General features: G+C 45.4%; 1 protein-coding gene across 1 annotated transcript in view; it reads right to left on the bottom strand.

The window, feature by feature from the left end:
• Nucleotides 1–23,215, bottom strand: part of LOC137340252 (polycystin-2-like protein 1) — a 182,135-nt gene that overhangs the window by 6,275 nt on the left and 152,645 nt on the right. Inside the window, exons 11-12 of the mRNA XM_068002670.1 lie at nt 21,625–21,746; nt 21,298–21,415 (exon numbers count right to left, since the gene is read on the bottom strand). Of these exons, the coding sequence (XP_067858771.1) occupies nt 21,298–21,415; nt 21,625–21,746 (240 nt within the window). The remainder of the gene's footprint in view (nt 1–21,297; nt 21,416–21,624; nt 21,747–23,215) is intronic.

The following is a 23,215-nucleotide window of genomic DNA, read 5'->3' as shown; positions in this document are numbered from 1 at the left end:
TCTAAGAAAACCTCATTAAATAGAAGGCATTAATGAAGTTCAGTTTAACTCCTGGGAGATTTAAGGTAGTTCTGCTTTATCTCATTCATTTTGGTCTATTTTTAAAGGAATTAGAACAGTTCATTCAACCTGGATGTACTGGATTAAGTTTGTCAACGAATAGCTGTCAGCAAGTTGAGAGTACCCTCTGGTCTTGTGGCCGACTCTGATCCAAACAGACCCGAGTCAAGGGAAACACGCGAGTGTTTTCTGCCAACTCTATGGCAACAACTGGAGGCATCTTGTGATTGGACTGTACTGACTGAACCCCAGGTCAAAACTACTTTAACGCTCATACAAAAGAATTAATTAAATAAGGGGCTCATGAAGGAGTATTGAACATCTCTCAACTGCAAAATGCTGATAAATAATTTAACAAAAATTGGGGTTTAATCTGGAATATTTGTAGGTATATCCTTTAGTGTGCATGAGACTGGGCTAGGAAACACTACTTTTCATTTAGAATGAGATGAACAAATTAAATTCTATCTTCTCCAACAAGGTGGAACCACACAAGTTCACAGAAATATGAAAGGCAAAATGTAATCAATCAACTAATTGTTTTGCTTGTTTCAGCAAATTTTCAATTTTTTAAGGATGCAAGATTTTCAATTTTGGAATCCATCTACTTGTACTAATACAGTGTATCTATGGTGCTGTCACTTAAGGTAGCAATGTTAGGAATTGGGAAAACTTTTGTGCTTTCACTAACAATGTTTGAAAATTGGCCATACATTAAAAATCAAAGATAAGTAGCCTAGGTCCATTTCGACTGAAATTCATTTTTATACTTGATTGGTCAAATCATACCTAGGACTTTAATTGTATCATGATCTTTGTGCAAGTTTATTTGACATTAAATTGATTGCAGCAGGTTTTATAAATCCGCTGGATACATTATATCACCATTAAATGTACAAAGTAAAAGAGTAAAGGGAGTTTGAAGAATTACAAAGTTACAGTTACAGGATGATGTCTTGTTTTTTTTTCAATTTGAACTTTTCAAATTATCGCTTTTTAAAATTTATTTGCATGCAGCAAGTCTGAAACTGCTGTTGTAGGGGCTGATTCCACTCCCAAGTTTTTTCCAAGGTACAGCCAAGACAGTAATTAACCCCTTGCTTCTATTCTCCCACGTTGTTAAGAATTTATGATCAGATCCACAGGTCTGCTTGAATATTTACTAATCAAAATTTTGTTAATTTGGAATATTTTTAAGTTTCAGGACTCAAGGTGAGAGCCTCAAATTTTTGTTTTATGCTGAAGAACATCATCAAATATCACGTTTTTTTTCACAGAATGGTGACAAAGCGGAGTAAAGCTTAGTCTCTCAAAGGCCTGACACAAATTGCTCACGGTGGGGAAGCCATGCTATGGCAGTTAGCTCCTTAGGCAACTGCAAGCACTCCAGCTTCTGCTGTCAATCAACTCAGCCTGGACATTGCTTGTTTGACAAAATATCAAACAAGGAACATACAGTCATACGGGTACACAAGAACACAACATTTGCTCAGAACTTACAATACGAGCTTCATTAAACATTGAGACCCACACTCCGAGATAAAAGAACTGACTATAATAGGCATGATATTTTATACAGGTCAAATAAGGGTTTAATAAACTAATTAAATATATTGATAATACATTGTACCAAACTGTGAGGGAATTACTAATCTATATTTTAAGGAGTAATGATTTATAGTTTATTGAACAATAAGGTTCCTCCGGGGCTCATGACCAAGTTGGAATGGTAATTTTTTAAAAATTCATTCATGGGATGTGGGCGTCGCTGGCAAGGGGCATCCCTAATGGCCCTTGAGAAAGTATTGATGAGCCACCTTCTTGAACCGCTGCAGTCCGCATATTATGGGGACATGTCATTTAATTGAACTCAAGAAAGTTACTGAGTGTATGAGGTATAAACAGGAAAATTGCACCACCAATTGGGGTCTAAAATCAGCACCCTAGGTGATCATGGGTAATAATGGTAAATGTTATGATAACCAGAACCAAGGGGTCATGGAAAAAGGACATGTGAGTATCTGCGAGAAACATAAATCACCTGGGAACAACCTGCCAAAGGGTATCAATCTAGAATCAATGCACAATCTAGTGAAAGTCAGGAGAGAGAAAATAAGAATAGTTAATTGATAGCTTTCTCTTGGAGATGGCTGCGTCCTTGCCTATACTCAACAATGAAAATAATGTATTTTAGAGCCTGGCTACTAAATATTTGTTTAACGTCTCTGCCATTTCCTTATTCCCCATTATAATTTCTCCTGTCTCTGCCTTTAAGAGACGTTAACTTTCGCTAATCTCTTCCTTTTTACATACTTACAGTCTATTTTTATATTTCTTGCTAGTTTACTCTCATATTCTATTTTCTCCCTCTTTATCAACTTCTTGGTCATCTTTTGCTGATTTCTAAAACCTTTCCAATTCTCAGGTTTACTGCTCTTTTTGGCAACATTGCAAGCCTCTTCTCTTAATCTAATACTATCCTTAACTTCTCTAGTTAGCCACAGTTGGACCACTTTTCCTGTGGAGTTTTTATTTCTCAAGGGAATGTATATTCATTGAGATTATGAATTATTTCTTTAAATGTTTGCCATTGCTTATCTACCATCATATCTTTTAATCTAATTTCCCAATCTACCTTAGCCAACTTGGCCCTTGAACCTACGTAATTAGCTTTGTTTAAATTAAGACCGTAGTTTCGGATTGAACTACATCACTCTCAAACTCAATATGAAATTCTATCATATTATGATCACTCTACCCCAGAGGATCCTTTACTATAAGATTACTAATTGACCCCGTCTCATTACACAATACCAGATCTAAAATAGTCTGTTCCCTACTTGGTTCCTCGACATAATGTTCTAGAAAACTGTCTCGGATGCATTCCATGAACTCGTCCTCCAAACTACTTTTGCCAATTTGATTTGCCAGTCTATATGAAGATTAAAGTCCCCCACGGTTATTGTATTACCCTTGTTACATGCTCCTCTAATTTCCTGATTTATACTCTGTCCAACACTACAAATACTGTTACGGGGCCTATAAACAACTCCCACCAGTATTTTCTGCCTCTTGTTAACGGGAGTCTAACCACCTCCCCTTAATATTCAACGGCATTACCATCACCCACCATCAACATACTGGGGGGTCACCATTGACCAGAAACTTAACTGAACCAGCCACGTAAATATTGTGGCTACAAGAGCAGGTCAAAGGCTGGGCATTCTGCGGCGAGTGACTCACCTCCTGATTCCCCAAAGCCTTTCCACCATCTACAAGGCACAAGTCAGGAGTGTTATGGAATACTCTCCACTTGCCTGGATGAGAGCAGTTCCAACAACACTCAAGAAGCTCGACACCATTCAGGATAAAGCAGCCCGCTTGATTGGCACCCCATCCACCACCCTAAACATTCACTCCCTGCACCACCGGCGCACCGTGGCTGCAGTGTGTACCATCCACAGGATGCACTGTAACAACTCGCTCAGGGTTCTTCGACAGCACCTCCCAAACCCGCGACCTCTACCACCTAGAAGGACAAGGGCAGCAGGTACATGTGAACATCACCACCTGCACGTTCCCCTCCAAGTCACACACCATCCTGACTTGGAAATATATCGCCGTTCCTTCATCGTCGCTGGGTCAAAATCCTGGAACTCCCTTCCTAACAGCACTGTGGGAGAACCTTCACCACAAGGACTGCAGCAGTTCAAGAAGGCGGCTCACCACCACCTTCTCAAGGGCAATTAGGGATGGGCAATAAATGCTGGCCTCGCCAGCGACGCCCACATCCCATGAATCAATAAATTGTTATTGCTTATCTCCACCCATACAGTTTTAAATCCTAATTTTCTGAGCTAAGGTCCTTTCTCACTACTGCCTTTATCTCACTCTTTATTATCAGGGCTACCCCCCACCCCCGCCTCCTTTTCCATTCTGCCTATCTTTTCTAAAGTCAACTTCCCTGGAATATTTAGATCCCAACCTTGGTCACCCTGCAACCACATCGCATTAATGGCTACTAGATCAAACCCGTCTGTCTCTATTTATGGCATTAATTCATCCACCTTGTTATGAATTTTTTTTTTTATTCGTTCACGGGATGTGGGCGTCGCTGGCAAAGCCAGCATTTATTGCCCATCCCTAATTGCCCTCGAGAATGCTTGTTGTATTCATATATAGCACCTTTAATTTTAATTTTACACTGTTTTTCCCTGTTGTGGCCTTAGTCACGAATGCTCTACTACCTTACTTAAACCCTCTGGGCTCAGTTTTGAAATGGGGGCGGGTTGGCAGCAGGGAGGGGGTTGAAGGTACACGTGCCAAACCCGCATAAATAACACTTACCGTTTCTGACGCGATCGGATTGTAATTGTTGATCAGTAACGTGCTCTCCGGGTTTCACGCCCAGCAGCCAGCCTGATTGACAGGAGGTGCAACACGAGGAGGAAGATCAGGGGGGAGAGTGGAAGATCGGGGGGGGGAGAGTGGAAGATCGGGGGGGGGAGAGTGGAAGATCGGGGGTGGGGGGAGAGTGAAAGATCGGGGGGGGGCAGTGGAAGATCGGGGGGGAGAGTAGAAGATCAGGGGGGGAAGAGTGGAAGATCAGGGGGGGACAGTGGAAAATCGGGGGGAGAGTGGAAGATCAGGGGGAGAGAGTGGAAGATCGGGGGGAGAGTGAAAGATCGGGGGGAGAGAGTAGAAGATCGGGGGGGAGAGTGGAAGATCGGGGGGAGAGTGGAAGATCGGGGGGAGAGAGTGGAAGATCGGGGGGAGAGAGTGGAAGATCGGGGGGAGAGTGGAAGATCGGGGGGAGAGAGTGGAAGATCGGGGGGAGAGAGTGGAAGATCGGGGGGGGGAGAGTGGAAGTTCGGGGGGAGAGTGGAAGATCGGGGGGAGAGTGGAAGATCGGGGGGAGAGTGGAAGATCGGGGGGAGAGTGGAAGATCGGGGGGAGAGTGGAAGTTCGGGGGGAGAGTGGAAGATCGGGGGGAGAGTGGAAGATCAGGGGGAGAGAGTGGAAGATCAGGGGGGGACAGTGGAAGATCAGGGGGGGACAGTGGAAAATCGGGGGGAGAGAGTGAAAGATCGGGGGTGGGGGGAGAGTGAAAGATCGGGGGTGGGGGGAGAGTGGAAGATCGGGGGGGAGAGTGGAAGATCAGGGGGGGAAGAGTGCAAAATCGGGGGGAGAGAGTGAAAGATCGGGGGTGGGGGGAGAGTGAAAGATCGGGGAGAGAGTGTAAGATCAGGGGGTGGGGGGAGAGTGAAAGATCGGGGGGGGCAGTGGAAGATCGGGGGGAGAGTGGAAGATCGGGAGGGGACAGTGGAAGATCAGAAGGGAAGAGTGGAAGATCGGGGGTGGGGGAAGACTGGAAGATCGGGGGGAGGGAGTAGAAGATCGGGGGGAGAGTGGAAGATCGGGGGGGAGAGTGGAAGATTGGGGGGGAGAGTGGAAGATCGGGGGGAGAGTGGAAGATCAGGGGGGAGAGTGGAAGATCGGGGTTGGGGGGAGAGTGAAAGATCGGGGGGGGGCAGTGGAAGATCGGGGGGGAGAGTGGAAGATCAGGGGGGGAAGAGTGGAAGATCAGGGGGGGAGAGTGGAAGATTGGGGGGGAGAGTGGAAGATCGGGGGGGGGGAGAGTGGAAGATCGGGGGGGGGGAGTGGAAGATCGGGGGGGAGAGTGGAAGATCAGGGGGGGAAGAGTGGAAGATCAGGGGGGGACAGTGGAAAATCGGGGGGAGAGTGGAAGATCGGGGGGAGAGAGTGGAAGATCGGGGGGAGAGTGAAAGATCGGAGGGGAGAAAGTAGAAGATCGGGGGTGGGGGGAGAGTGAAAGATCGGGGGTGGGGGGAGATTGGAAGATCGGGGGGAGAGTGGAAGATCGGGGGGAGAGTGGAAGATCAGGGGGTGGGGGGAGAGTGAAAGATCGGGGGTGGGGGGAGAGTGAAAGATCGGGGGGAGAGTGGAAGATCAGGGGGGGGAAGAGTGCAAAATCGGGGGGAGAGAGTGAAAGATCGGGGGTGGGGGGAGAGTGAAAGATCGGGGGTGGGGGGAGAGTGGAAGATCGGGGGGAGAGTGGAAGATCAGGGGGTGGGGGGAGAGTGAAAGATCGGGGGTGGGGGGAGAGTGAAAGATCGGGGGGAGAGTGGAAGATCAGGGGGGGAAGAGTGCAAAATCGGGGGGGGAAGACTGGAAGATCGGGGGGAGAGTGGAAGATCGGGGGGAGAGTGGAAGATCGGGGGGAGAGTGGAAGATCGGGGGGAGAGTGGAAGATCGGCGGGGGGGAAGACTGGAAGATCGGGGGGAGAGTGGAAGATCGGGGGGAGAGTGGAAGATCGGGGGGAGGGTGGAAGATCGGGGGGAGAGTGGAAGATCGGGGGGAGAGTGGAAGATCGGGGGGAGAGAGTGGAAGATCGGGGGGGGGGAGAGTGGAAGATCGGCGGGGGGGAAGACTGGAAGATCGGGGGGAGAGTGGAAGATCGGGGGGAGAGTGGAAGATCGGGGGGAGAGTGGAAGATCGGGGGGAGAGTGGAAGATCGGGGGGAGAGTGGAAGATCGGGGGGAGAGAAGAAGATCGGGGGGAGAGTGGAAGATCGGGGGGGCGGGGGGGAGAGTGGAAGATCAGGGGGAGAGAGTGAAATATCGGGGGGGGAGAGTGGAAGATCGGGGGGGCGGGGGGGAGAGTGGAAGATCGGGGGGAGAGTGGAAGATCGGGGAGAGAGTGAAAGATCGGGGGGGGAGAGTGGAAGATCGGGGGGGAGAGTGGAAGATCGGGGGAGAGAGTGGAAGATCGGGGGGAGAGTGGAAGATCGGGGGGGAGAGTGGATGATCGGGGGGGAAGAGTGGAATATTGGGGGGAGAGTGGAAGATCGGGGAGAGAGTGGAAGATCGGGGGGGGGAGAGTGGAAGATCGGGGGGGAAGAGTGGAATATTGGGGGGAGAGTGGAAGATCGGGGGGGAGAGTGGAAGATCGGGGGGGGGAATACTGGAAGATTGGGGGGAGAGTGGAAGATCGGGGGGAGAGAGTGGAAGATCGGGGGGGAAGACTGGAAGATCAGGGGGGAGAGTGGAAGATTGAGAGGGGAGAATGGAAGATTGGGGGGGGAGAGTTGAAGATTGGGGGGAGAGTGGATGAACGGGGGGAGAGTGGTAGATCGGGGGGGGAGAGTGGAAGATCGGGGGGAAAGAGTGGAAGATTGTGGGGAGAGTGGAAGATAAGGGGGGAGAGTGGAAGATAAGGGGGTGAGTGCAAGTTCGGGGGGGACAGTGGAAGATCGGGGGGACGTCGGGGAGGTGAAGAGGGGAGATGGGGGGGACATCAGGGGGGTGAAGAGAGGGAGATCGGAGAGGGAGACATCGGACGTCGGAGCAGGGTGGAAAGGTAGTTTGATTTTGTGTTTTAACTTCCTGCAATGGTTTTTGATGTACTTTATTTAGTTTCTTTTTCCCTGATTCGACCCTTCATGCCTGGTTTCATCAGGCGTGAATCAGAAGCGGTGGGTGAGCTGCCCAGGTAAGTTAAAAATCATTATAATCTGTCACAGGTAAAGTGCCTTAAGTACCTCAATGAGGTTTTTAACTGTCATCCTGCCGCTTTAATTGCCGGCGGGACTTCCGGTTTCGGGACTCCCGCGCGCACTCGGAACTCGGAAGTTGGCGGGTTGAAGCCGGCTTCCGAACCTGAACGGGATTGCCGCGATTTTTGGAGCCACCCGCCCCCAACGCACCCGCAATTTCCCCATAAAATTGAGACCTCTGTCCCATCCTGACACACTGTGCTTGTTTTTACACAAATTGCTACTCTGCTCTACAGCCTTGACTTTTCTCTTTAGACTTATAAATTTACCTTTCCTGAACCCGCCCCTGTATACAGTTATATACTGAATCATTACTAATTTAAATTTTTATTGACACATGTTCCATAGAGAAACTGACTTTTTACATAGAAATTAATGAAAAAATCAGCGTCGAGTTAAACACACTGATATCTATCAGAGGAATTGAATTAAAGTTGAGAGGGACATAGAACTCGAAATTCCAAAATTCGGTTTTGGGTTCCTCTGAATTAACACTGATTGGAACAGTTAAAGGCTACGGTGAAATAATACTTAGTCAAAATTATCCAGAAGACGGTAAAGGAGAGCTGGAGGATCTTTTAATTCCAGGGGATAATTTCTTGATAGATGGTAGTATTTGGGGGGAGCTTAGTTTTAACTGTTGCTTTCTGTACAATGTGTTATTATTTTCTTTGTCTGTATCATGATGTTAAATATTAACCAAATGAAACTTAAACTGGAAGAGTAATCGGCTCGAGATAGGTATGTGATGCTAACAGGATGTGGTGTAGATCATAGGAACATTCCCAAGATCGCACAAAGAGTCGGGGGGGGGGGATGTTAAAGATAAAGTACAAGAGATAGTAAAGGAATCCATTTTGTACAAAAATAATCCATTTATATTCGATTCTATTTTATATTAGCTCTGTAGTTAAAGGCTTAGAATTAAAAGACTGTAAATGTAGCTGATAGGCAATATCTGCAGAATGTCAACAAATCTGTAAGGTTGTAACTGTCATCATATAAAATAACCTTTCATAGTTCTAATCGTCTCATAGATACATTTATATGTTTATTATTTTCTGTACATATAAATAGATAAGGTCGTTTATGTTATGTCCTGAGACTGTGCTGTGGAGCCTTTTTGAGACTTTGGTATGTTGAGCTAATAATACCTAATGTAAAACCAAGAGTGCAGGTCATGGAGAAGGTGATGTAATGGCCTTTTAGCTGATCTTAAAAATTGAGACCATTATAATGTGAGGTTGGAAGAAATTGGAAAAAGCAGGAGAGAGAGAGAGAGGAGAGAACGTTGAGCTCAACTGGCTGTAACGTGCCTTCTTCTGCAGCAGCATCTTATGTTATCTTGGTATTGGCTCTGAGTGTGTCTATTCATTTAACCCTTAATAAACCTCCAAAGGGGTAAAATTGGCTCACCCCCAAAACCGGGCGTGGGTATCGCGTCCCCTGATTAACCCGCGCCTGGTGCTTCCTGCACAGGCAGGACGAGACATTTGTCCGGCCTGAGGACATACCTGACAAGAACATTAAAAACCAGGCCTGACAGAGGATTCAAGGAAATGTGTACTTTCCACCCGCAGGGGGAGCCCCAGTCTCTTAAAGGGAGGATGTCTCTTAAAATCTCTTAAAGGCAGCTGGTACGTGTTATTTGTTAAGATTAACAGTCTGCTAACTGCACGGAGTATGAAAGGAGATCAGACATCGCACATGTAAAACACAGATACAGGTCCTGTCCCTGTATTTACAAACTGATGAGTTGTGTTAAAACACTGAATAAAGGTTGCACACTACTAAATCCCACATCCTCCAATCTGCATGCCAGTTCTCACCAATCTGCCGATCTGAGTTTGTACCAGGCCTGTGAGAGTGTGTGTACTAAGGTTCTCTGCTGATGCACTAGAAGTCTTGGTTCAAGAGGTGGACAGAAGGAGGGACATCCGATATCCATGGGGGGAGAGGGGGGAGCAAGAGGCCCTCCAGACATATGCCCAAAAGGCAGTGGGAGGCAGCGGGGGACAAAGTCAATGCCAGGCGCAAAGCACCACGAACATGGATGCAGTGCTGGAAGAAGTTCAATGCTTTGACATGAGTGGTCAAGGTGAGTGAGATCAACTGTCAAGTGGTGTCTCCTACCAACTGCACCACACACTACACCCCCATCACCCACATACCAACAAACTCTTTCCATCAGTACTCAACTCTTCCAATCAGATGCTTCCTCTCACCCTTACATATTACCGCTGTTTCAACCCGCCCACCCATAACTCACAGGCCACACACACTGGCAGCTATTCAACCATGACAGGCACATCACCCAGACACACGTCCCACTTTCTTGCAGGGGAAGGTGGTGTATAACAGGAGGCAGCGAGTGGCAGTGAGTATTTAGCCCCTCGAGCCTGTTCCGCCATTCAGTGAGATCATGGTGGACCTGTGACCTAACTCCATATACCCGCCTTAGCCCCATATCTCTTAATACCCTTGGTTCACAGAAATCTATCAATCTCAGATTTAGAATTCACAATTGAGCTAGCATCAGCTGCCATTTGCAGAAGAGCGTTCCAAACTTCTCCCACTCTTTGCCTGTAGAAGCATTTCCTAACTTCACTCCTGCACGAACTGGTTCTAAATGTTAGGCTATGTCCCCCCGTCCTAGTATTCAATTATAGGAGACCTCCAAAAACAGTTACAAATGCATCAGCAGCCAGAAGCAATAATCCAGTAACTAACCTGTAAACCTTGCATGGTCCCTTTAAATAGCGCTGGTGGGGGGTCCTCCAGGCACTCTAAGACTTGTTCAGATGGTCGTGGTTAAGAATGTGCGTTGAATTGAGCGTTAAATTCCAAAATCACTTTAAATCAGCGTTGCACACTGATTGTACGCATTTTCTCCCTGCTTTACAAGTTGCCAGCGCTCGCTCTCTACGCATGCACTAATACCTATACCAAGATGGCGTCCGGCGCACGTCACGCTAGAGGCATGCGTGCGCAGCCAAGACACCACCTTGGCACTTCGAGTGGCGAAACAGTGGGCGCTGGACGGCCCAATTTCTAGCCCCTAGTGTTTGACATCATGTTTCAAACTCATTCTTGGCATATAGGCACAAGACTGCAGCCTTTGTCTATAATAAAACAAAAATACATTCCCAACATACTTGTGTCTCCTCCCATTGCTATATGCTTAAAAATGTTGGCCTAGATTTTCCTGGGGACTTGTGCATCTATGGCGTAGGGACACTGTTGGAGGTGCCGTCTTTCGGATGAGACATTAGGGGGATTTTAACTTTTAGCGATACTGTAAAATGGGCAATATCGGATCAGCCGTTCATTATACAAAGTTAATGGAAAGGAAAATCAGACATGGCGTATAATGGGCAGCTAACTCAATATTGCTCATTTTACACTACTGGCAAAAGTTAAAATTACCCTCATTAAATTGAGGACCTGTCTTCCCTCAATGTCACTTGTTAGTCTGCACTGTCAGAATGTCATTGAGGTTGGATGATTGAATGTTCTTTAATGCAGAATCAAGGGAGTGGTGAAGGGGGTAACAAGGACTGTTAATGCAAAGGGATTTTTTGTCGTTTTTCAGGTAAGGGGATTGAGCAGGTCACCAAAAGCTCTGCTCTATCCACTGCTCCCTGGTCTCTCTAACTGCAATGCGTTGTGCTGCCCCTCTTTCTTGTGGATTTCCCTCATCTTCATCCAATTCTTCCTCATCTGACGATGCTTCTTCTTATTGCTGTGTCTCCTCTAACTCCATTTTACTTTACATTGCCAGGTTGTGTAGAATGCAGCAAACTACAAAGATGCGACCCACTTTGTCTGGGCCATATTGTAGGGAGGCCCCAGTGCAATCAGTGCACCTGAACCTTTGCTTCAATATGCCAATGGTGTGCTCTGATATTCCTGGTAGTCCCATGCTGTGATTGTACCTGAGCTGTTCCGGCATGGTGGAGTTGTGGAAGCAATCAGCCATGTCTATAAGAGTATCCTTTGTCCTCTAGCATCCATCCTCTGACATTCCTGGATGAGTAGAAAGGTGGGGCAGATGGATGAGTGTCACAGAATGAAGGTGTCATGACAGCTGCCAGCGAAACTGACACAGACTTGCATTATCCTTCTGCAGTGATTACACACCCTTTGAACATTGATGGAGTGGAAGCCCTTCCTGTTCACAAAAGCTCCTCGCTCATCTTCTGGTGCCCTGATAGTTACATGAGTGCATTCTACAATGTCCTGGACACAAGAGAAGTTGGCCAATGCTGCAAATCCCACAGCTCTTATTCAATCTGTTGGCATCAATTATGAAGGTAATGTATTGGTTTGCTCTGGCATTGGTGACCTGCTTGATGCAGTTGTGCACTGCAGATTGGAAAATGCAGATTACGTCCCCTGTAGCAGCCTGGAAGGAGCCAGTAGCGAAAAGGTTAAGGGCAGTGGTGACTTTGACAGTCACTGGCAAAGCATAGCCCCCTGATCCAGTAGGCAGCAGGTATCCTGATTCAGTGCCTCTCAGAGATATGCAGGACACTGACTTGGCCTGTGGATCCTATGGGCTGGGTGAGGCCTATTACCATTCACCCATTCCATTCTCGCCTGGTATGTTGGGTTAAAATCAAAGCCTCTATCAGGTTTGTCAAGCACAACCTTCTTTTCTGAAATCCGTGTTGGCTGCTTCTAATTACTTTTTCTTCATCTAGCTATTTCATAATTTCATCTTTAATTAAAGATTTCAAAATTTTCTCTGTCTGTCAAACAAACAGGCCTGTAATTATTCAGATTAGCTCTGTCTCCCTTTTTGAAAATGGGTATTAAATTGGTCACTCTCCAGTCCACTGGTACACATCCACTCTCAATAGAACCTTGAAATATCATTTCTAGGGCTGACACTATTCCTTTCCATTTCCCTCAGAATCCGTGGATCTATCCCATCAGGTCCCGGCACTTCATCCTCCTCTAGCTTAATTAACTTCTCTAATATTTTTCTTTTAATTATTATAATAGATCTCATCTTGCTTTTAAGTAATTCAGGGTTTACCTCCTCCCTGATATCCTTCTCTTTTCCAAACACCGAAGTGAAGTACTTATTAAGTATGCCCGCCAATTTCAGCTAATCAACAATTTGCATTTATATCGCGCCTTTAACATAGTAAAACATCCCTAGGCGCTTCACGGGAGCAATTATCAAACAAAATTTCACATTGAGCCACATAAGGAGGTATTAGGACAGATGACCAAAAGCTTGGTCAAAGAGGTAGGTTTTAAGGAACGTCTTAAAGGAGGAGAGAGAGGTAGAGGGGTGGAGAGGTAGAGAGGTTCAGGGAGGGAATTCCAGAGCTTAGGGGCTAGGCAGCTGAAGCATGGCCACCAATGGTGGAACGATTAAAATCGAGGATGCATTAGAGGCAAGAATTGGAGGAGCGCAGAGATCTCGGAGCGTTGTAGGGCTTGAGGTGGTTAGAGTTAGGGAGGGGTGAGGCCATGGAGGGATTTGGAAACAAGGATGAGAATTTTGAAATCAAGGTGTTCCCAGACCGGGAGCCAATGTAGGTCAGTGAGCACAGGGGTGATAGGAGAATGGGACTTAGGATATAGGCAACAGAGCTTTGGATGAGCTCAAGTTTATGGAGGGTGGAAGATGGGAGGCCAGCCAGGAGAGCATTGTTACCTCCAGACTGCACTATTCCAAAGGCATGGATGAGGGTTTTAGCAGCAGATGAGTTGCGGCAGGGGCGGAGACGGGCGATGTTACCGAGGTGGAAGTAGGCGGTCTTGGTGATGGAGAGGATATGGAGTCGGAAGCACATCTCAGGATTAAATAGGATACCAAGATTGCGAACGGTCTGGTTCAGCCTCAGACAGTGGCCAGGGAGAGGGATGGAGTTGGTGGCTAGGGGACGGAATTTGTGGCAGGGACTGAAGACAATGGTTTTGGTCTTCCCAATATTTAGTTGGAGGAAATTTTTGCTCATTCAGTACTGGATGTTGTTGACAAGCAGTACTCAATCATAGAATCATAGAATGGTTACAGCATAGAAGGAGGCCATTCAGCCCATCAAGCCCATGCCAGCTCTCTGCAAAAGCAATCCAGCTAGTCCCACTCCCCTGCCCTTTCCCCATAACCCTGCAAATTTTTATCCTTCAAGTACTTATCCGATTCCACCACCCTTTCAGGCAGTGCATTCCAGATCATAATCACTCGCTGCGTAAAAAAGTTTTCCCTCATGTCGCCTCTGGGTCTTTTGCCAGTTACCTTAAATCTGTGTCCTCTGGTTCTCAACCCTTCTGCCAATGGGAACAGTTTCTCTCTATCTACTCTGTCTAGACCCTCCATGATTTTGAAAACCTCTATCAAATCTCCTCTCAACCTTTTCTGCTCTAAGGAGAACAACCCCAGCTTCTCCAGTCAATCCGCGTAACTGAAGTCCCTCATCCCTGGAACCATTCTAGTAAATCTTTTCTGCACCCTCTCTTAGGCTTTCACATCCTTCCTAAAGTGTAGTGCCCAGAATTGTATACAATACTCCAATTGTGGCTGAACCAGTGTTTTATAAAGGTTCATCATGATTTCCTTACTTTTGTACTCTATGCCTCTATTTATAAAGCCCAGGATCACGTATCCTTTTTTAACCGCTTTCTCAACCTGCCCTGCCACCTTCAATGATTGGTGCACGTATACCCCCAAGTCTCTGTTCCTGTACCCCTTTTAGAATTGTACCCTTTAATTTATAATGCCTCTCCTAATTCTTCCTGCCAAAATGTATCACTTCGCACTTCTCTGCGTTAAATTTCATCTGCCATGTGCCCGCCCATTCCACCAGCCCGTCTATGTCCTCTATCAATATCCTCCTCACTGTTCACTACACTTCTAAGTTTTGTGTCAATTGCAAATTTAGAAATTGTGCCCTGTACACCCAAGTCCAAGTCATTAATATATATCAAGAAAAGCAGGGGTCCTAATACCAACCCCTGAGGAACACCACTGTATACCTTCGTCCAGTCCAAAAAACAACCGTTCACCACTACTCTCTGTTTCTTGTTACTTAACCAATTTCGTATCCATGCTGACACTGCCCCTTTTATTCCATGGGTTTCAACTTTGATGACAAGCCTATTATGTGGCACTTTATCAAACGCCTTTTGGCGGTCCATATCCATCAACCGCATTATCCTCATCGACCCTCTTTGTTACCTCATCAAAAAATTCAATCAAATTGGTTAAACACGGTTTGCCTTTAACAAATCCGTGCTGGCTTTCCTTAATCAATCCACACTTGTCCAAGTGACTGTTAATTTTGTCCCGGATTATCATTTCTAAAAGTTTCCCCATCACTGAGGTTAAACTGACTGGGCTGTAGTTGCTGGGTTTATCCTTATACCCTTTTGTGAATAAAGGTGTAACATTTGCCATTCTCCAGTCCTCTGGCACCATCCCTATAGCTAAGGATGATTGGGAGATTATGGCCAGTACCTCTGCAATTTCCACCCTTACTTCCCTCAGCAACCTTGGATCCATCTCATCCGGACCGGGTGACTTATCTACTTTAAGTATAGCCAACCTTTCTAGTACCTCCTCTTTATCAATTTTTAGCCTCCTCTTTTACTGTGACTCTGGCAGCATCTTCTTCCTTGGTAAAGACAGATGCAAAGTACTCATTTAGTACCTCAGCCATGCCCTCTGCCTCCATGCGTAGATCTCCTTTTTGGTCTCTTGTTGGCCCCACTCCTCCTCTTACTACCCGTTTACTATTTATATGTCTGTAGAAGTCTTCTGGATTCCCCTTTATGTTAGTTGCCAGTCTATTTTCATACTCTCTCTTTGCCCCTTTTATTTCCTTTTTACTTCCCCTCTGAACTTTCTACATTCAGCCTGGTTCTCACTTGTATTATCAACGTGACATTTGTCATATGCCCCCTTTTTCTGCTTCATCTTACTTTCTATCTCTTCTGTCATCCAGGGAACTCTGGCTTTGTTTGCTCTACCTCGTGGGAATGTACCTAGACTGTACCCGAACCATCTCCACTTTAAAGGTCGCCCATTGTTCGATTACAGTTTTGCCTGCCAATCTTTGATTCCAATTTACCCGGGCCAGCTCCGTTCTCATCCCACTGAAATTGGCCCTCCTTCAATTAAGTATTTTTACTCTAGATTGCTCCTTGTCCTTTTCCATTGCTAATCTAAACCTTATGATACTATGATCACTGTTTGCCTACTGACACTTGCTCCACTTGACCCACCTCATTCCCCAGATCCAGATCCAGCCATGCCTCCTTCCTCGTTGGATAGAATCTTCCACTAACTCACTATCCTCTTCTCTCAGGGGGCTTGCCTCACATTTAACAATGTTTTTTAACTTATATATTTGTACAAAGGTTTACTGTTTTTAATATTTTTGAGGTTTGCTTCTCATACTCCCTTCTTGCTTTTCTTATCCCTTTCTTATCCTCTTTCCTTATTTTCTCATACTGTCTCTTACTTTTATCATTTTTATCATACCTATAGGCCCACTTGCCCTTTTTTTCAATTTTAGTTAGTTTATAACTTCTTTATTTATTCATAGCATTCAGAAACTTGAAGTCGTCTCCTTTTTTAATTGTATATATTTGTTCTGCATCTTTGCAATATCCTTTTTAAAACTATTCCATTGTCGATCCACAGTACTGAGTGCCAATTTCTTTTTCTACCTCATCTCAGCCAGCTCACTCCTCATCTTTGTAAAATCAGCCCTATTTCAGAATGGTGTCCTTATTTTTCAAGTAACTTGCTCTCTTTCTATTTGGGTCCTAAACCTATCATATTATAGTCAATGCACCCAAGGTACTCACCCACATTTAACTTATCTACCTGATCTATTTCATTACTCATAACTAGATCTAGCAACGACTTTCCCTTGGACATATATTACTGTTCCTTTATCGTCACTAGGTCAGCATCCTGGAATTCCCTACCTAGCAGCATTGTGGGAGCACCTTCACCAATAGGACTGCAGTGGTTCAAGGAGTAGGCCCATCACCATTCCCTTCTTAGGCCAACTAGGGGAGTGCAATAAATGCGGCCTTGCCAGTGTCGCCCACATCCGGGTGCAAATAAGAAAAATCATAGAAGTTTGCATCACACTAGGTAGAGAGGGCCTAAAATTACCCAAAGGGTTAAATTACTAAGTTGTCTTCGATTTTATGAAACTTTTAAAGAGAAAACAGTTGTTTAATATTGGGGAGGGGGGAGCAACTGAACCCCATGATGGGTGGTACCTGCACAATATAGGAAGGCCTGGATGCATATGGCTGAGATGACCCATGTGCAACATGGCTCTCTGACTGCTTACAATGGAGCACAAGGTTTCTGAGCTTGAGGAACAGCTGGTGAGACTTCGTCACATTTGGGAAGCTGAAGGGTTCGTGGACTGTACATTCCAGGAGCAAGCAGATTTTGAATCTCACAAGAGTTTGGTGTTAATGGGAGTTCAGGCTCACATTTTCTACATTTTTAAATTAGACACAGAGAGATAACAGTGCAGGATATCCTTGAGATGTGTGTGGAGTGCGATATGTGGGCCATCATGGATCATCAGAGTAACTAGGGGCAGTACATTTGCACTAATTGTAGAGGAAATGCTGGAGCATTGGCTGATCAAGGTGTTCAAAATTGCGGTGGCCTGAATAATCTTCACATTGTAAAGGAGCCTTGCCATGAAGCAGACAGGCAGCAGCAACCAGAGGCAAAAGATGACCCTAATCAGGAAACACAAGACTTATCTTCACAACCAACCTGCCACACAGCAAGAATCATACAGAAGAGTCTAATACACATTTTGGTTAAGCACCTGAAACATCCAATACACAGCAGTCATCTGCATATGTCTATTGGTGCCATTGTACATCAAGACCCATAAATACTATTGCATTTAGCCACAAGTACCTTATTTTGTCCTATCCCAAATTGACTCGAATACAATAGAGTACTTGATAATCCAAGTTTTGTTCCCTCCAACAATGTGTGGTGCATATGGATTTTACAAGGAGAAAGTAGCGGAACATTTGGATAAACATAATTTAATAGGACAAAGTCAGCATGGCTTTATGAAGGGGAAGTCATGTCTGACAAATTTGCTTGAGTTCTTTGAGGACATAACGTACAGGGTGGATAAAGGGGAACCAGTGGACGTAGTGTATTTAGACTTCCAGAAGGCATTCGACAAGGTGCCACATAAAAGATTATTGCTCAAGATAAAGAATCACTGGATTGGGGGTAATATTCTGGTATGGGTGGAGGATTGGTTATCTAACAGGAAGCAGAGAGTTGGGATAAAGGGTTCATTCTCGGACTGGCAACCAGTAGCCAGTGGTGTTCCGCAGGGGTCGGTGCTGGGTCCCCAACTCTTTACAATCTATATTAATGATTTGGAGGAGGGGACCGAGTGTAACATATCAAAGTTTGCAGATGATACAAAGATGGGAGGGAAAGTAGAGAGTGAGGAGGACATAAAAAACCTACAAGGGGATATAGACAGGCTGGCTGAGTGGGCGGAGATTTGGCAAATGCAATACAATATTGGAAAATGTGAGGTTATGCACTTTGGCAGGAAAAATCAGAGAGCAAGTTATTATCTTAATGGCGAGAAACTGGAAAGTACTGCAGTATAAAGGGATCTGGGGGTCCAAGTGCAAGAAAATCAAAAAGTTAGTATGCAGGTGCAGCAGGTGATCAAGAAGGCCAACGGAATGTTGGCTTTTATTGCTTGGGGGATAGAATATAAAAACAGGGAGGTATTGCTGCAGTTATATAAGGTATTGGTGAGACCACACCTGGAATACTGCATACAGTTTTGGTCTCCATACTTAAGAAAAGACATACTTGCTCTCGAGGCAGTACAAAGAAGGTTCACTCGGTTAATCCCGGGGATGAGGGGGCGGACATATGAGGAGAGGTTGAGTAGATTGGGACTCTACTCATTGGAGTTCGGAAGAATGAGAGGCGATCTTATTGAAACATATAAGATTGTGAAGGGGCTTGATCGGGTGGATGCGGTAAGGATGTTCCCAAGGATGGGTGAAACTAGAACTAGGGGGCATAATCTTAGAATAAGGGGCTGCTCTTTCAAAACTGAGATGAGGAGAAACTTCTTCACTCAGAGGGTAGTAGGTCTGTGGAATTTGCTGCCCCAGGAAGCTGTGGAAGCTACATCATAAATAAATTTAAAACAGTTTCCTAGAAGTAAAGGGAATTAGGGGTTACGGGGAGCGGGCAGGAAATTGGACATGAATTTAGATTTGAGGTTAGGATCAGATCAGCCATGATCTTATTGAATGGCGGAGCAGGCTCGAGGGGCCGATTGGCCTACTCCTGCTCCTATTTCTTATGTTCTTATGTTCCTCTTAATGAAAATGAATGGTATGTATTTTCTACTTCCTAACAATGTGTTCCTTCTACGCGAGATTGATGGCTGCTGGGTGTCAGTGTCTGCTCCTAGGAATGGCAATGGCCCAGTAGCAACTTGTATTGGGTCAGTAAATGGCTCTGCTACTGCAGATGGAATGGGTGCAAATATGATGGTAAGACATGTCTGTGTATTTGGAATATAAAACAGTTGACAGAGTGCAGAGCATTCTCCTTCTGTGATATTCCACCGAGCTTTCCGTGAAGTGCTATTAAAACAAAATTATTAAGTTACACAAAATGTACCTTGGCACCCAGAAAAAGATTTCCTCACCTGCTCCCAGCTTCGAGGGACAGGTAAGAACAGCATTCAATCATTCAGTATTCTACATCCAGGCTGCAGTGGTGGTAACCTTGACTTGAGGGTATCCTCTGCTTCAAAAAATCCAACCTTCTGTTTAGCATCCCCGAAGCAGCATCTTGGAACGTTGCCATTCTGCCTCTCTATCTTTCTTCTGCCATCTTAAAACGATGCTGCCCCTTCCCCTTTAGGGGCGAGCAGTGTTCCTTTAAATGCTGCACATTCTGTCCCATCCCCTTGGGCTCCCAACGGATCATTTAAATGGACTGACCTTGTTTTATAGTGCATGGTCAGCTTTGTGCTGTTAAGGTAGGCAGTAAAAGAAAGAAAGACTTGCATTTATATAGCGCCTTTCACGTCCTCAGGACGTCCCAAAGCGCTCTACAGCCAATGACGTATTTTTGAAGTGGAGCCACCATTGTAATGCAGGAAACATGGCAGCCATTTTGTGCTCAGCAAGGTCCCACAAACAGCAATGTGATAACAACCAGATAATCTGTTTTTTGTTGATGTTGGTTGAGGGATAAATATTTGCCAGGACACTGGGGAGAACTCCCCAGCTCTTCTTTGAAATAGTGCCTTCGGGTCTTTTACATCCACCTGAGAGGGCAAACGGGTCCTTGGTTTAACATCTCATCTGAAAGACGGCACCTCCAACAATGCAACTCCCTCAGTACTGCACTGGGAGTGTCGACCTGGTTATGTGCTCGAGTCTCTAGAGTAAGGCTTGAAACCCTGACATTCTGACTCAGAGGTCAGAGTGCTTCCCACTCAGCCAAGGATGACACCGTGTTGTAAGCAAATTATGGATACATAGATGATTGCACAGTGTTCAGTTCCATTCGCAACCCCTCAGATAATGAAGCAGTCCGAGCCCGCATGCAGCAAGACCTGGACAAAATCCAGGCTTGGGCTGATAAGTGGTAAGTAACATTCGCGCCAGCCAAGTGCCAGGCAATGACCATCTCCAACAAGAGAGAGTCTAACCACCTCCCCTTGACATTTAACTGCATTACCATCGCCGAATCTCCCACCATCAATATCCTGGGGGTCACCATTGACCAGAAACTTAACTGGACCAGCCACATAAATACTGTGGTTGCAAGAGCAGGTCAGAGGCTGGGTATTCTGCGGCGAGTGACTCACCTCCTGACTCCCCAAAGCCTTTTCACCATCTACAAGGCACAAGTCAGGAGTGTGATGAAATACTCTCCACTTGCTTGGATGAGTGCAGCTTTAACAGCGCTCAAGAAGCTCGACACCATCCAGGACAAAGCAGCCTGCTTGATTGGCACCCCATCCACCACCCTAAACATTCACTCCCTTCACCACCGGCGCACTGTGGCTGCAGTGTGTACCATCCACAGGATGCACTGCAGCAACTTGCCAAGGCTTCTTCGACAGCACCTCCCAAACCCGCGACCTCTACCACCTAGAAGGACAACAGCAGCGGGCACATGGGAACAACACCACCTGCACGTTCCCCTTCAAGTCACACACCATCCCGACTTTGAAATATATCGCCGTTCCTTCATCGTCGCTGGGTCAAAATCCTGGAACTCCCGTCCTAACAGCACTGTGGGAGAACCTTCACCACACGGACTGCAGTGGTTCAAGAAGGCGGCTCACCACCACCTTCTCAAGGGCAATTAGGGATGGGCAATAAATGCCGGCCTTGCCAGCGACGCCCACATCCCATGAACGAATTTAAAAAAATACAGTTCTGATTACTAACACTTTCTTCTACTTTCCCCATAAATATATAAAATAGGAAATGTCATTTTTTACAATTCAGTCAAGGCTCCACATCTGGTTTGAACCAAATGTCCAAGCTATTCCTTGATTAACTGATCATGATGATGATTGGATGGGCCAAGGTCTTTTCTCACTCCTAGTGTTCTTATGGCTAATTTCCTTACCTTCTTTTCTTCCAATTCATTCCTCATCCTCATCTGCTCTTGCTCATCCAGTATCTTATTGTCATCACAGTCAAATCTTGAGAAAGTATCGTTGATCTCTTGGTCAGAGTGACCCATGCTGAAAAACAATTGATCCTTTTCACAAAACCTTCAAACAAGTTGTAGCCAAACAAAAAGGCGTAACTCCATGATTAGGAGGTATGTACTCTCCACAATTTCCCATCCATTTAGAAAACTGGACTATTCTGGTTTAAACATTTCCTGTAACCAGTTATTGATTTTTTGAACCACTATAATTTAAAAGCTATATTGCAATTAAATTCATACTCCTTAAGATTGCTTCTGAAATCCTCAAAACCCAGCTCCTTGGATCCATTCTGAAGCGTTTTCTGCACATCAGAAATTCGCTCCTTTTTGAGCTTCATTTTCGTCAAAGCCTTATTATAGCCCTATAAATTCAAACAGAACGAAGCATTAGGAAATGACAATGACTTATAAAGACATATAAATCTAGAACTTATTGTTAGGTGATACCAACACAGGCTCATGTGAAATTCTCTGCCCACTATTTTAACACGGAAATTTTACAATTGTGTGCTGCTGGTGATTGAAGTGATTTTTGGTTTGGAAATTGTGGGCAGTGCACCTTGACACCCTAGTTGGTACTTTAAAAAGTAGCATATTTAGAGAGGGCTAAGTATAAATCTACCTAGAACTCTGGTTTATTTTGAACAGATATTGGACAAAAGACAGATCTAATCAGGATTGTGCAGCGAATAGTCCACCACGCTGATACTGCCTGGGAGCAGAGCTTGCAAAAAGTGCAAAGTAGAATGGGATCTAGTTATTACCCCTTAAAGATCTAATTTTGCATTCTTGACAAAATCAGTGCTGAGAATGGCTGGTTGCCAGGGCAGAAGTAACCTACATCTTACTGAGCTGCCTGCACACAATTTTGTAGGCTCAGGTCATGTGAATAATTAACATAAGCTCCTGGCTCAGCTTTTGCATTGCATCACTGCTAGCCTAATAAGATAGGCAGAAAATTTGTCTAGCTATTCAAATTTCACAGAATCGTAGAAAGCTTACAGCACGGAAGGAGGCCATTCAGCCCATTGAGTCCATGCCGACTCTATGCAAGATCAATCCAGCTAGTCCCACTCCCCCTCCCTATCCCCGTAGCCCTGCAATTTTTTTCCTTTCAAGTACTTATCCAGTTCCCTTTTGAAAGCCATGATTGAATCTGCCTCCACCACCCCCTCGGGCAGTGCATTCCAGATCCTAACCACTCGGTGTGTGGATAAGTTTTTCCTCACGCCACCTTTGGTTCTTTTGCCAATCACCTTAAATCCATGTTCTCTGGTTCTTGACCCTTCCGCCAATGGGAACAGTTTCTCTTTATCTACTCTGTCTAGACCCTTCATAATTTGAATACCTCTATCAAATCACCTCGCAGCCGTCTCTGTTCCAGGGAGAAAAACCCCAGCTTCTCCAGTCTATCTACGTAACTAAAGTCCCTCATTCCTGGAATCATTCTCGTAAATCTCTTCTGCACTCTCTCCAAGGCCTTCACATCTTTCCTAAAGTGCGGTGCCCAGAACTGGACACAATACTCCAGTTCTGGCCGAACCAGTGCTTTGTAAAGGTTCATCATGACTTCCTTGCTTTTGTACTCTATGCCTCTATTTATAAAGCCCAGGAATCCATAAGCTTTTTTAACCGCTTTTTCAACCTGCCCTGCTACCTTCAATAATTTGTGCACGTACACCCCCAGATCTCTCTGTTCCTGTGCCACTTTTAGAATTGTGCCCTCTAGTTTATATTGTCTCTCCTCATTCTTCCTACCGAAATGTATCACCTAGCATTTTTCTGCATTAAATTTCATCTGCCACGTGTCCGCCCATGCCACCAGCCTCTC

This window comes from Heptranchias perlo, chromosome 21 (assembly GCF_035084215.1).
Source record: "Heptranchias perlo isolate sHepPer1 chromosome 21, sHepPer1.hap1, whole genome shotgun sequence".
Taxonomy (NCBI): Eukaryota; Metazoa; Chordata; class Chondrichthyes; order Hexanchiformes; family Hexanchidae; genus Heptranchias; species Heptranchias perlo.
Note: the sequence above shows the minus strand (reverse complement) of the source record. Positions and strands in the feature narration are given on the sequence as shown.